At 33.7% G+C, this 14055-nt stretch overlaps 1 protein-coding gene across 1 annotated transcript; it reads right to left on the reverse strand.

Moving 5' to 3' along the window:
• Positions 1–1318: 1318 nt before the first annotated feature.
• LOC145934827 (uncharacterized) lies at positions 1319–3905 on the reverse strand. Its single transcript, XM_083035607.1, has one exon. The coding sequence runs from the start codon at positions 3378–3380 to the stop codon at positions 2676–2678; it is 705 nt and encodes a 234-aa protein (XP_082891733.1). The 5' UTR covers positions 3381–3905; the 3' UTR covers positions 1319–2675.
• Between the last annotated feature and the right edge of the window lie 10150 nt (positions 3906–14055).

Raw genomic sequence — 14055 nt, forward strand, 5'->3', positions numbered from 1 at the left:
GATGATTTCCTCGACGCACAGTCGTACGTTTCAGTTTATGATTGTGAACAGCAATAATTATACGTAGAACGGTTACATCAGTCAATTAGTTAGATCAGCCATACACGCTGCGTAACCATTTACGTAACGAAAGTCACGAAATAAAGAATCGTGATTAGTATTAACAAGGCATATACATATGTATTACATATATACATATAATTTCAGTAGTATATTTAAGAAGAATTTAATAATTTCCAATTATTTATAAAAAATATTACTCGAAATCGAAAAGTTATCTGTATGTGTGAAGATAATAAATTTTATATAAATTTAAATAAATAAATTCATAAAGAATTTTTATACGATTTTAACAATATTTCAAATTTCTCAAAGATCTGACGAGTCAGATCAGTTCTGTTTGCATCGTTAATACTTTTGTAAGTCATACATGCTCCTGACAAACAACGAGTCAATAATCTCTCGCTTTTTCACGCAAGATACAGGGATCTGTCGATTCTAATTTTTACATGATATATGAATGCACATATTCTCATATATATTCACACAGAGATAATATCGAGATATTCGTTCTTTGATACTATATATATGAATGAATCGATTTCTTCTTTGCGTAATCGAGGTGAGATGCACGCAAAACGTCCTATAAATGATATACATTTTTATTGCGCAAAAGTTGTTTTATGTAGGACAATGATTCGTGCTGTCGTACGAGATGTCAAGGGCAGTTTCCTTATTTTTGGTCTGATATAATGTTTTTGAGACACCGATCTTAGTTTCTTAATTATTTACAATTACTCGATACATTTTCGCTATTAATTGGGTATTTCATTTTTTAAATGGAATTTGATGTATTGTTAAAAATATATAAGTAGGACAAATTATTATCGAAACGGTACGAAAAGAATCTATTTTAGAAATTCTTTAAGAAATCCTATCCTTTTAAAATATTTATGCACCAATTTATTCGAAATTTGTTTAATATCAGAAAGATTTATTTAATATACAATTGATATAATTGACTTTTATTGCGCGACTAATTAGGACCGTGTCTCTTACGTGCCGATTAAAAGTAATTATTAACGCATCATCGATGACGATGGATAAATGAAACGAAAAGTACAAAAATCGAGGAATAATCGAGAAATTGATCATTCGATTTTCGAATGTACATATACCCTCGCCGCAATTTAATTAATATATTTAATTAAAGTTCCTTAATAATATAATAATAATAATATAATATAATAATAATAATATAATAGATAAATAATATATATTATATATTATACTATATTTTATATTATATTATATTATTATATTACATTAATAATATATAATATTTAATTAATATTTAATTAAAGTGCCCTAGAGACGTTAAAATGCACCTGAGAGTCGTGTCTTGTCGCGTATCAAATAATTTTGAATATCTCTTTACGATATTTCCCTTAATAATATTATCGTCGCTATTATTATTATTATATTCTTCTCGTATTTTTCGTTAAGAAGTCATTTGTCTCTCGAAGCGATTTCCGAGTAAACTATTTTAATGGAAGTTACAATAAAGATAAGTAGCATAAGATTAGCGAAATCCTACATACTTTTGTTGATAAATGATGGATTAATGATTAATGTTACATTAAATCTATCAGTCTGCTGTTCGTACGCTAAATATCCTCCAATACGCTCAATCAGAGAGAGAACATTAGTCCGACTCGAGATTAGATATCCTTAGTTAGTTAAAATGTGTATAATTGTAATTACGAGAAGAGTATCTTGGCTTTTTAAACATCCTACGACATGATTTGATACAGATTGATGACAAAGATTTTGGTAAAAAGATGTTGCAAAAGTATTAGAAAGTGTCGCGCAGACGATCCCGAATACATAAAAGATTTGTCCCATTTTCTCTGTGATTCCTCAATTCGGAACTAACAATCAACAGAACTGGATGTTCGTATATTCTGCTCTATGTTCATCACTTTCGTGATAATAGCTGTTTGTATCGAGAACCATCTGCGCTTAATATATTTATTTAAATCCTTTAGTCAATGAACTTTTGAGTACCTGGGTATCCGAAGCAACTTATTTAAATGTTAAAAATGTGTCGGAACTTTCCTCCGCTCGAAACACAATACAAAAAGCCTTTATATTCGGTAAACCTTCTAAAATATAGTGAAAATAAAGAATGTTCAATGCTCAGTCGCTATAAAGAAATTGTCAATATGTCGAAAACATGTAGTTGGGGATACCCGGATACCCATACATTGATGAGTTAATTCAATTATCTCATCTCTCGAGAATTTTATGTTTTTTTTTCTTTTTATTTCTATTTTTGTCTCGACCTAACCGATCGGTCTGACCGAGTCCGGCATTACGCTGACTTATACTACTTGAGGACAAAAGTATCTGATTGATGAAAATATCCCCCGCATGAATCGTAGATGAAAACAGACAATGAATTAGAAAAGGGGGATGCGAAATTCCACGAAGAGAGTCTGGGAAAGTCCTCAGCAATCGTTCCATGTTTTGGAACACGTGGGGAATTTTTAGTAAAAACTCGGCGAGAAGGATCTACACTCGATCGCGCATATACTAATCCTTAACATCTTTTCCTGGCAGAGTGTGTCTTGGTCCTACAATATCTTTCCTAGTCTCCGCCTCTCAGGATCTATCTATTGATAGAACTCGATCGGATCCCGGCAGGAGCAAATCCTTATCGTCTGCTGAAGGTGAACCGAATTTCGTGGGACCCTTTGGGTCGGCAGACCGGACAGTCCGCGGACGTACATGTAGGACACCGGACTACGCAGGATTCTCTTGGGGCTCTTCTTGACGAGCTTCTTCTCCTTGTTGTTCTCCCATTTGGACGAGGTGATCTTCAGACTCTCGAAGGCCCGGCGCAGAGTCTCCGCGGTGGATGACCTTTTTAGGGAATCGCTGTCGCTGCTGCTGTGCGCGTCCGAGGGACTGGACGAGTAGGACGAGGATGAGACCCCGCCAAGAGACAGATTCTTGACATCCTTGAAGGGACTGCAAGTACGTTCCGACGATCTCTCGACGCTGCTGCTGAACCGTTCCTGGGATCGCGTGGGTCGTCCCCGGAATCGTTCCAAGTAACAGTGGGTTCTCGGTGATCGGCTGGATCTGCACAGGCGTTCGCCGCTTTCGGAACGCGACAGGCGTTTGCTGCTACTTCCGGTGCTGCCGCCGCTGCTGCAGCCGCTGTCGGTGCTGCACTCGTCGTCGCCGATCTCGCCCACGGGCGTTCTACCTCGGTGATGATAGTGATACCGATGATGATGATGCTGGGGTGATCGATGATGGCTTAGATCGGTCAGCTGCGTGGAGTCCTCCATATTGTCCACGTTATTTATCATGTCACTTGAGATGACACACGCTTTCGAGAGAATAAATCGAATGCAAGTGGTTGTTATCCTCGGTCGAGTCGAGTGATTTCACACGCACACGGGGAAACACTTGTTACACACTTGTTGACCCTTCCGAGAACTTATTTCGCTGTATATATTTATCTTTGTTCGATCGATCGCTCGATCACTTTCTCTCTCTCTCTGGATCCCTTTTTCTTCAAGGTAAGATCTGCGATGTTTACCTTGAAATTATCGAGATCAGACTGAACCCGATGCATCCGACGCGGCCTTTTATACCGTCGCAGGTGAAACGCGGGAACGCGCGCATGCCTCGCCGTCCACGTGAGAGGACGATGCCGAGAGGAGGATATCGGAAGCTGTGGGGTTGGGGTTGGAATTGGTTGCAGCTGCACAGCAGCAATCAAAGCGGGACTACGATGAAAGACTTCGATTCAAAGAATCTACGTCACGCTTTAAAGGAAAACAGTAACGATAAACGTGACTCGTATATAATTCTAGATATTTGATCTTTGACGATTCAATTTGAACGGTATAATAAGAAAACGTGATACTGGGAGTATTTTTTTATTGTACAGTTAGTGGGTTTGCTCAAAACATATAATAATTTTTAAAAAATTAATTTGTTAATAGATACTTTACGTATTATACATTTTTAGAGGAATTAAAAGAATTAAAAAATATATATTATATATATTTATAAAAGATATATAAATTCTAAATATATATTCTCTTTAAAAATTTATATATATATGTACAAAATCTAGCAAAAAAAATATATATATTATATCACATTTATATATATATTATTTGTTAAATGAATAAATTTTTTCGTTTGCGAATTTTTCTCATGAATCGTCATTATCCTTTTGATGGTTTTATCTGTCACTCGTTATTTAAATGTCGAATACAATCACGATCAAATAATGATCCGTAACCTAACCTAACCTAACCTAACCTAACCGATTTTAGAAATATATGATTTCAGTTTGGTAGCTTGGAATGCTGCTTCTTTTCTCTCTCCCCCTCCCTCTCTTTCCGTTCACGGTTTAAATCTTGGAAACTAGTTATGCCGCGGTCATTGAACTTACTCCTTACTCTACCGATCGATGTCAAGGGGTGGATATACCCTCGAGACACTGCACTTTGAAAAATCAATACGTGTGCAGTGCCAATTATTCAGCAGCCAAAAACATTTGCATCGTAAGCATGAAAAGAATCACTGGGAGAAACTCCTGATCCAGGGACTATTATGCGTTATTCTGATTCGCATTCGCAGTTCATGACTACTACGTGATGATACAATAATTTTCAATTCTCAAATAATAAGATGGATGACCATTTGATAAAAAAAATAGGTAGTTAATTTTTGTACTGTGTAATTAGCTAAAAAGAATTTCGATCTAAATTTGACCCTATTATTTGTGCCAAATCGGAATTTCTATAATTACACATTTGCTGAAATCGGGATAATTTTATAATCTAAATGAGAGACGACATATATCTCTATATAGTAAGATAATCGCAGGGTACAATAATAGAACCTAGATGATTATGCTGATGTTCTCGATATCTAGATTATGCGTAATCAGAGCCCGCTAATACTCTGACGCTGAATTAATTAAATTCACACAGATGGACGGAAACGTGCGATATGTTTGTGTAACAATTATAAAATCGATACATTTTTTCCATTATTGCCATCGCATTTACACGGAAATAACTATCTAAAAATAACTAACGCGGAAATAATATATATATATATATATTGTATATTATATGACCCCATGTCCCTCCTGATATGGAGCCAGTAATTACTCTCCACTTATCCCTATTCAAGGCGTCTCTTATATTGTCCTGGAGGCTCCCCTCCATGCATTTTTTGACCTGGTCGATCCAACGCTTTGAGGAGCGTCCTCGCGGTCATACTCCTTCAACCTTTCCCTGGACAACCAACTTCTCTAGATTGTAATCATTCCTCCGGATGACGTGCCCGAAATATCTCAGGATTCGCCGTTTTACGATGGTTGACAAACGATCTTGGACATTGAGTTCTTTTAGTATAGATGAGTTAGTTAATTCTCTTTGCCGTCCAGGGAATCCTCAGGAGTCGTCTCCAGCACCACATTTCAAAAGCATCTTTTCTCGATCCGTCAGCCGCCCTCAGCGTCCATACCTCAGCCTCGTATAATCCCAACGGAAAGACAAGTGTGCCGACGAGCCGACGCTTTGTCGTGTTTGTGATATGGATGTCCTTCCATATTTTGTTGAGTTTAGTCATCGCTGTTTTGGCTATTGCTATGCGCCTTCTTATCTCTGAGGATGAGTTGCCTTCTCTGTTTATGAGCGTACCCAGATAGGTAATTTCTTCGACGATTTCTACTCCGTGAATGCTGGGGGCATCTTTTATCGTGTTAGTGCGATCTACTATCATCAGCTTAGTTTTTGCCGATTTATCTTTAGCCCGAAGTTCAAGCTTTCTTTTTCGACCCTTTTTTGTTTTCAAGTTGTTTATTTTTTTTCCGTCGATGACGATGCCGCCTTCCTAGTTGTCCAGGGTTCTTCTTATTGTTAGTATGTGTTCTCCATATAGGTATATTAAATAATAAGGGCGACACAGGACGCATCCCTGGCGAACCCCTCGTATCTGGAAGGGGGTTTGGAGTTTCTACCATTGAACTTAATAATTGCTTTGCTATCCTTATACAAGTGCTGCAACAATGAGACCAAGTGTTGCGGCGTTCCCATGTCCAGAAGTGCAGCCCATAGTTGACGCCAATTTACAGAGTCGAAAGCTTTGCTGTAGTCAAGGAAAGAGACGTATGTAGATTTTATGAATTCTCTGGCTTTTTCGATGATTTGCCGTATATTTACGATCTGCTCCCTCGTGCCCTTTCCACTCACAAACTCGCCTTGCTCTTACGCGATTTGCCACTCCAAGAAACCCCAAAGTCGTTGTAACCGAACGCTGAGCATGACTTTACTAGAATGGGACATTAGCGCAATGGTTTTGTAATTGCTGCACTTCAGACTTGAACCTTTCTTATGGAGGGGAACAAAAGTGTGGACGTACACCAGTCGCTTGGCTATTGCCCTGTCTGCCATATTTTGTTGCAGATTTTCCATAGGAAGTCGATTCCTTTGGGGCTCAGTTGTTTTAGCATTTCTCCACTTATGTTGTCTTCACCTGTAGACTTGTTGTTTTTGAATCTGCGGATGGCATGTTCAATTTCCTCTCTTAGAATGTCGGGTTCCTGTTCTACTTGAGAGATCGACGGAAGACGCGTTGACGAGAGGCATGTTAATTCATGTTTTTGACCCTCGTCTCTGTATAGATCTTCACAGTATCCGCCATACTTCCACAACTCCTTCTATGTCGGTAATGACTTTTCCATTCTTGTCCTCAATTCTTCAGGTTCTCGCTCCGAACTCTCTTGTGATCTCCTTAATTTTCCGAAAAAGCTCCCGTGTTTCGTTTTTACCAGCCAACCTTTCGATTTTTTGGCATGCCCTTTGTAAATAATGGTTTTTGTCACACCTGTATAACCGCTGTATCTCCCGGTTTAGTCTACGGCATTCAGTTTTCTGTTCTTCGGTGTTTATGCCTTTCTGTTTGAGAGTTTTTCTTTCCTTCACCACATTCCAAGTCTCGTCAGTCATCCATTGCTTACTCTTCTGATTTGCGTTTCCATTTTTTCCTTGTAACACTTGCTCTTTGGTGGTCAGCATGATTGATTTGATACCTTGCCACATCTCCTCCGGGCTGGTTTGTTTTATTTCATCTGCCGCTGCATCTAACTTCTTTTCCAGTTTTTGCTTGAATTGGTTCATGTTATCAGGGCTCAAAGGGGGGAGCTTTTTTATAGATTTTTTCGTTTTAAGATGGATCTTGATTTTAGCCATAAGTAGCTTGTGATCACTGTCACAGTCAATTCCAGGCAAGGTCTTCACATTGCAGGATCTCTACCTGCACTATAATATAGTTTATTTGGTTTTTGTGTTGTATACTACGGACATTTTTTACCATGAGAGAATCCATGTAGTTCTCTTGGAAAAGATACTATAAAGGTAGTTTCCCGTTGCTTTCCTCTAGGATTTTTGAATAGGTTTACTCCTAAGGATAGGCGTGGATAGGGTTAATGGGTGGGCGGATGGGAGTGGGTTGAGGACTTGGTTCCCTTCGGTAGCAGGAGAAGGAGGGTAACCAAGAGCTTACGTGGGCAGGGTCGCTAGTCCTGAAGCGGATCTGTCCTCTACTGGGATTGCAGAGAAGTATTCGCTTGTAACTCCATTTTAACAATTAAAAATAACTAATGCGAAAATAACTAACTATCCAGCGAGAAATAATTGATCGAATCGACGTCCATTCAACTACTATTTTTCACTGGGTAAAAATAAATAACGCGAGAAAGGATATTGTTTTCCACTTATTTTTTGTCACTGCTATATCAGCTTTATTAATTATAATAATTACATTAAATATTATAATAATTACATTAAATATTATAATAATTACATTAAATACATATATATAGCGTGCAGTAGAGGAGAATAACTGAGAGGGCGCTCAAATAAGTAATAAATTTTTGCAATTAATTAATTAATTAATTTTTAATTAATTTTTCTTTATCGCAATAAAAATATTCTTTTCTTCCATTTAATTTAATTTTATTACTTAATATTATTATATAATATTATATATTATATATAATTAATATAATTAATATTATAATTATATATTAATATATTATAATATATTATAATTAATATTATTATAAAATACACTCTTTTGTGTGTAAAAGAAAAATTCTTTTGTTTTTCATGATGAAAATTGAAATTGCAACTTGATTTCAGAATAGATTAAAATTAGATTAATTAGACGAAGCCGTACAAGGGAAAGTTGAGATTAGAAATGAGGGGAATACAGGCACTTTGGTCCATTAAAACAAAATTTTTTTAATATATTTTAGAAAAAATTTTTTTTTGCAAAAAAATATTTTATATAAAATTAAACAATGTCGAGTCTCACAAATCAAATGCCGATATGAGAGTCCCCTTTTTTTCTCTAATATCAATCCTTGTCTCGATTGGCAATGTATACTCTATACATATATTCTTTTATTAAAGTAGGCAACAGTTCAAATGTTAAAAGAGATATTTTAGAATAATCTGAAGGACGCTCGGGAAATTTATCTCGAAATCTGAATAAACTGATCGTTATTGGGTTACATGATCTTCAAAGAGAGGGAAGAAAGAGACAATTTATATAATAGAGCACATGAAAGCAACGTGACTTCAAAAATTATTCTAGATTTTAATTCTCCTTATTCTTATTTTTCCAATAAAAAAGTTTCCCCGAACAAACTGCGATAGTATTGTTGTATCGTTATGTGTACTTAAAATGCTCTAATTATGCAGTGTTTACATTGCTATAAGTAGATAAATTTTTTAATTTTTACAACACAAGAATTCTATTTAAAGAATAAGCTAGAATTAACGCTAACGAATTAACGCTATAAGACAATTATGGAATGAGAAAATTCGTGGGATAAATTGATGAGAGTTTTTTTGCGAATATACATTTCGATCTTATTAAATTCTTTATCTGCGAATGACGCCCTCGGATTTGAATATATCGTCATAACTCAGTTGGATACATTTGTAATTAAATCTGGAATTATAATTTTATTAATTCACTTGAAATCTTCAAAAGTATTCTATTTTTATGAATAAATTGATTTCACTCTTCCTGTCTTTCTGTTTCCTAGAATGCAAATACAGCTTTTATGACGTTATACACTGGTCAAAAAAATTATCGCAACACGTAATTAATATCAAAATTTAGCATAAATTTAAATAAGTCGTATTTCAAAATTTTTTTTTTTTTGTTTTAAAGGGTAAAGTCTCTACTTTAAGGAACTTTCGTTCGATTTTAATTTTATCCTTTCCCCCTCCCTCTATCCCTTTAAAAGTAAAGACGTGTTTTTTTTTAAATTGCATAGTTTGACGAACTCTACGGGGTGTAATAAATTTTTCTCGCAAATATTATCATAACTATCGTAAAATATGGACTTTTCTTTACAAATTTTTAAAAAAATTGAATACCGCACGATTTTTTTTCGCGAAGTTACGGCGTATCAAAGTTATCTATGCATTTTTGCCTATGTATTCAATTACCGCCAACATTAGCATTACCCGATGGGCACTACTGGGAGGTTGCTGGTCAAATTTTGCCCATCGTGTGTGTGTGTGTGTGTGTGTGTGTTGGGACAGGGATATATGTTTGTATTTAAAATTGTGTATTTCTGCCTCGTCTTCGGATGACCACTTGTGGGACATGATGGGAAGATGGCTGCGTGATTTTGAAAGACTACCAACCAATCTCCAGCAATTGGAAGCAGCCCTACATCGAATATGGTTTGAAATTCCGCAAGTCACAATTAGAGCCTGCATTAATATGCGTGAGCGCCTGCAAGAGGTAATTTGTAGAGAAAAGTCCATATTTTACGATAATTATGATGATATTTGCGAAAAATATTTATTACACCCCGTAGAGTTCGTCAAACTATGCAATTTTTTGAAAAAAAAACACGTCCTTACTTTTAAAGGGTTAGAGGGAGGGGGAAAGGATAAAATCAAAATCGAACAAAAGTTCCTTAAAGTAGAGATTTTACCCTTTAAAACAAAAAAAAATTTTTTAAATACGACAATTTTTCGCGGATATTAATTACGTGTTGCGATAATTTTTTTGACCAGTGTACTATATATAAAATTTAGTAACATAGATTTTTGTACATACATTAAATTTTTTCAGTTAAATTATTAATTAGAAATAATAATACTTATATTGTTATTATCATCATCATCATCATCATCATTATTATTATTATTATTATTAAAATCTATATGTTTCTTGCACTATTTTCTTTTATAGCCAATACATCTTCTTTAACTTATTTTGTATAAAAATTATATTGTTGAAGAATTTGAGATCAAGTTAAACACTCTTAATATATGAATATATTGCTTCCTCATCATTTTATTTCGCTAATTAATTTTTCAATCTTGTTTTATCCTTTTCTACGTAAAATCAAGAAATTTCATTTTGTCAACTTTGATCTTTTTCTACTTATATTTTTATTTTATAATCTGAAGACTTAAAAGTCCTATTCCTTCTCAAAATTCCGAATATACGACATGTTCTCATTGTAGAGCTAATTAATCAGTCTGTTAAGCAATTTTCCTCGCATTAAAATGACCATATCGATATATCTCATTGTTTCTTGCGGTTGCGCTGGAAATGAGCATAAAATATCAGAATAGTATCTCCGGATTGCACATATTGTTGTAATCTAGTTACGTGTGTATTCATTTTGCACTCATATAACAGAGATTAGCTTACTATTAATATTATTATTAATCCCTTGACGTCAATGTGACATCGATTCGATCAATCATTTCTCGCTGGGATAATTGCACGCAGAGTTGACTATTTAATTTTAAAAAAATCTTGAATTGAGATTTTTATTTAATTTCTTGATATTGTGTTAACGAAAATTTGAGTCAAAAATGAATGATTGCGAAGTTGTCATAAAACAAAAAGTTTTATGTTAACGTTTTATTATTAAATAATCATAAATAAGCACTTAACTCATAAGAAATGCTCGAAATGGCCGTTATTTGATTGAAGATAGCCATTGAAATGGCGGAGTAAATGGCGGATTGTGTTATTGAATTGTCGACTTCAAAAGGTTCCCGGACGATTTCGTATAATGTCACAAGGATTAATAATGCGGTGGCGTAGCATCTCGTTATCAATAGGTTGCAAATACACTAGATGTTTGAAATGTCCCTATAGCTAAAAATCTAGCTGTCTTCAATCAAATGGCGGCCATTTTCAGCATTTCTTACGAGTGCTTATTATTTATGATTATTTAATAATAACCTATGATTATTTAACATAAACTTTGTTTTACTGTAACTTTATATTTGTTCAAGTATTCCGTAAACATATCCTATATATAGTTACAAAAAAAGATTAAGCAATAGTATCATATAGAAATTTGAAAAAAGTGACAGATTGAACCGTGTTCCCATAGAAATCGCGAAATCACAACTCGTGTTTTTCAATTTTGATAATCTGTACCACGAGTGACTCACTCATCGTTATCGTAAGGCAAAGTTATATAATTATTACTATCGATAGTTTTTGCAACTGCGCGCAGATTGCAATGACAAAAGTTCAGCCGGTGATGCAATGCGATGCAATTATCCCAATCGCGAATGCACGCAAATAAACGAATGGCTCGCACAAAGCTCGACTGTCATTTTTTTTTTTCAATCGATCCCTCTCTTCTTTCGAAAAATATCGGATCTCGACTGAGCGGTACTCTCCCTTTTTCTTTCTTTTTTTCTCTCTTTTCTGCTCACGCGTTAATTAATTAATCGAGGTTGAACAGACGTTGAATAGCCACACAAGTTAGTGTATATTTGCATGTCAAAGATATTTAATGAGATTTACTTTCGACGATTTAATTGCGTTCAAAAGATTCCGACTCCATCATAGGGCAAAGTTACAAGCATGAAAAGTTAGTTTTTTAATTGGATAAATTGAATATTTTAGTGTGATTACATCGATGAGAATTGATTGAAGAACGTTGATTAGAAAATTGGAGACTTTAAATTTCATTAATCTCTCAACGTATTGATAATTCTACGTGACATGTAAAATTTTGCATCTTTATCTTTTTTATTTATTATTTTATTTTATTGTTTTCGCGTAAAAAAACCCAATTTCTTGATGCAATTTACAGTCGCGCTCTGATAGATATGATATCTGATAGTATGATCTAATAGTATGATAATGTGATATAAGATCGTTTTATCCGCAAATCTGATTCAAGGGCTTACATTCGCGTGCTATGACGTAAAATTATGTGACATATTTCGATGCACATATTTCAGGAATAGCACATATCGCTTGTTTAGTTGCATTGCACGTAATGCGTGTCGGATTAATTTAAACAAAAGAGCACGTAATATAAATAATAACAAAATCGACGTTTATGGATATATACATATAATTATAAAAATGATGCGCAAAGATTTATATATATGGATTATTTTCTGCATACAGTTGTATAAAAGATATTCTCTTTAATAAATTTATAGAATGATATTTTCTTATTATAATAATGATTTTTATGTAATAGCCTTTTATTATGATTACACGTAATGGGGATAATATTAATTAATTAATCGAAATGTTTCACATTTTTTTTCTAACTTATACAAAACATCTGCATCCTTGACGTTAAATTTGTGTGTTTGCCTGCGAATCTTTGCCGATAGATATTTTTTTCGATCATTAAACTTTTTCTATCGCGCGATATTCATTATCCGCAATAACGAAGTGCCGCTTTGTCGTTAATTGGATATTCGGATCGTTATTTCATAAAATCCAATTATTAAACATTCAGCTTTATAACGTAACGGCTCAACAACTAGCGCGACATGATATTTGCTTTAATCTTGTTACACAATACATTACATATTAACGCGTAAAACGAAAAAATTTCCTTCCGGAAATTTATTATATTATATTATATAGGTACATATAATATATATATAATTAATATATATAATATAATAAATATATATAATATACCTAATATAAATTAATATATAATATACCTAATATAAATTAATATATAATATATAATATAATATATAATTTATAATATATATTATTATATAAATTAATAATTTAATTATTATATAAATTAATAAATTAATAATATAAATTATATAAATATATTATTATATAATATAATGAATGTATAATATATAATTTATATATATATATATATTTTTTTTTAAATATAGATTTTATAAAATAATAAAATTTTATATAAAATAATTTTCCATTTTTTTGCTTTGAACGTCTTCTAAGTATATCTATTTCTCTCTTAAGAATGTTTCAATTACTCTGTGTTTCTGTAATATTTTTAATTCGTCGAAGAAGATCGCAGATATTAAATTGTATGAATCTTTCAACGATCCCTGATTAGCACTTGATATACATTGTAGATAACAGCTAGTTTGTGATGAAGACTGCTTGTTATATACAAGACAATGGAATGACTGAAACGATTGTTCTGGTTATGTGGTTTACGCTTACGCTTTATGCCTGATTCTGACATAAGCAGATTCATGACATAATGACTTGACGTAACCAGTCTTTTTGTGATAGATTATTAATAATAAATGTCATAGGAGGGGAATTACACTGCGTCAATTAACAGTGATCTTTCCTCCCAATAAATTATGCCGGATCATTCAATCAAGGCCCTTTTTGCTTCCTCGTAGAGGAAGCTTTGTTTTCGTGAAAAAAATTTTTTTTCAGATTTCTATGCCAATGTGTTTAGAATGTTCCAAAACATCGAAAAATAACATTTTTAAAAAATCTCCGTATGTGTGTGTGTATGTATGCATGTGCCCACCCATGTTTTTTTAAATTTAAATATCTCAAAAACTATTTGACTTGCAGCGCTCCAATTTGGCATACAAGTAAAGTGGAACAACACTTTTATTTACTGTCATTTTTGTAAAAATTCATACAGTGTTTCATTTTTTATAAAATTTTGAATTTTTTGAGAAATGTCTG

Source organism: Prenolepis imparis, unplaced genomic scaffold (genome assembly GCF_030444845.1).
Source record: "Prenolepis imparis isolate NDT839.2.m4 unplaced genomic scaffold, iyPreImpa1.0 SCAF_4, whole genome shotgun sequence".
NCBI lineage: Eukaryota > Metazoa > Arthropoda > Insecta > Hymenoptera > Formicidae > Prenolepis > Prenolepis imparis.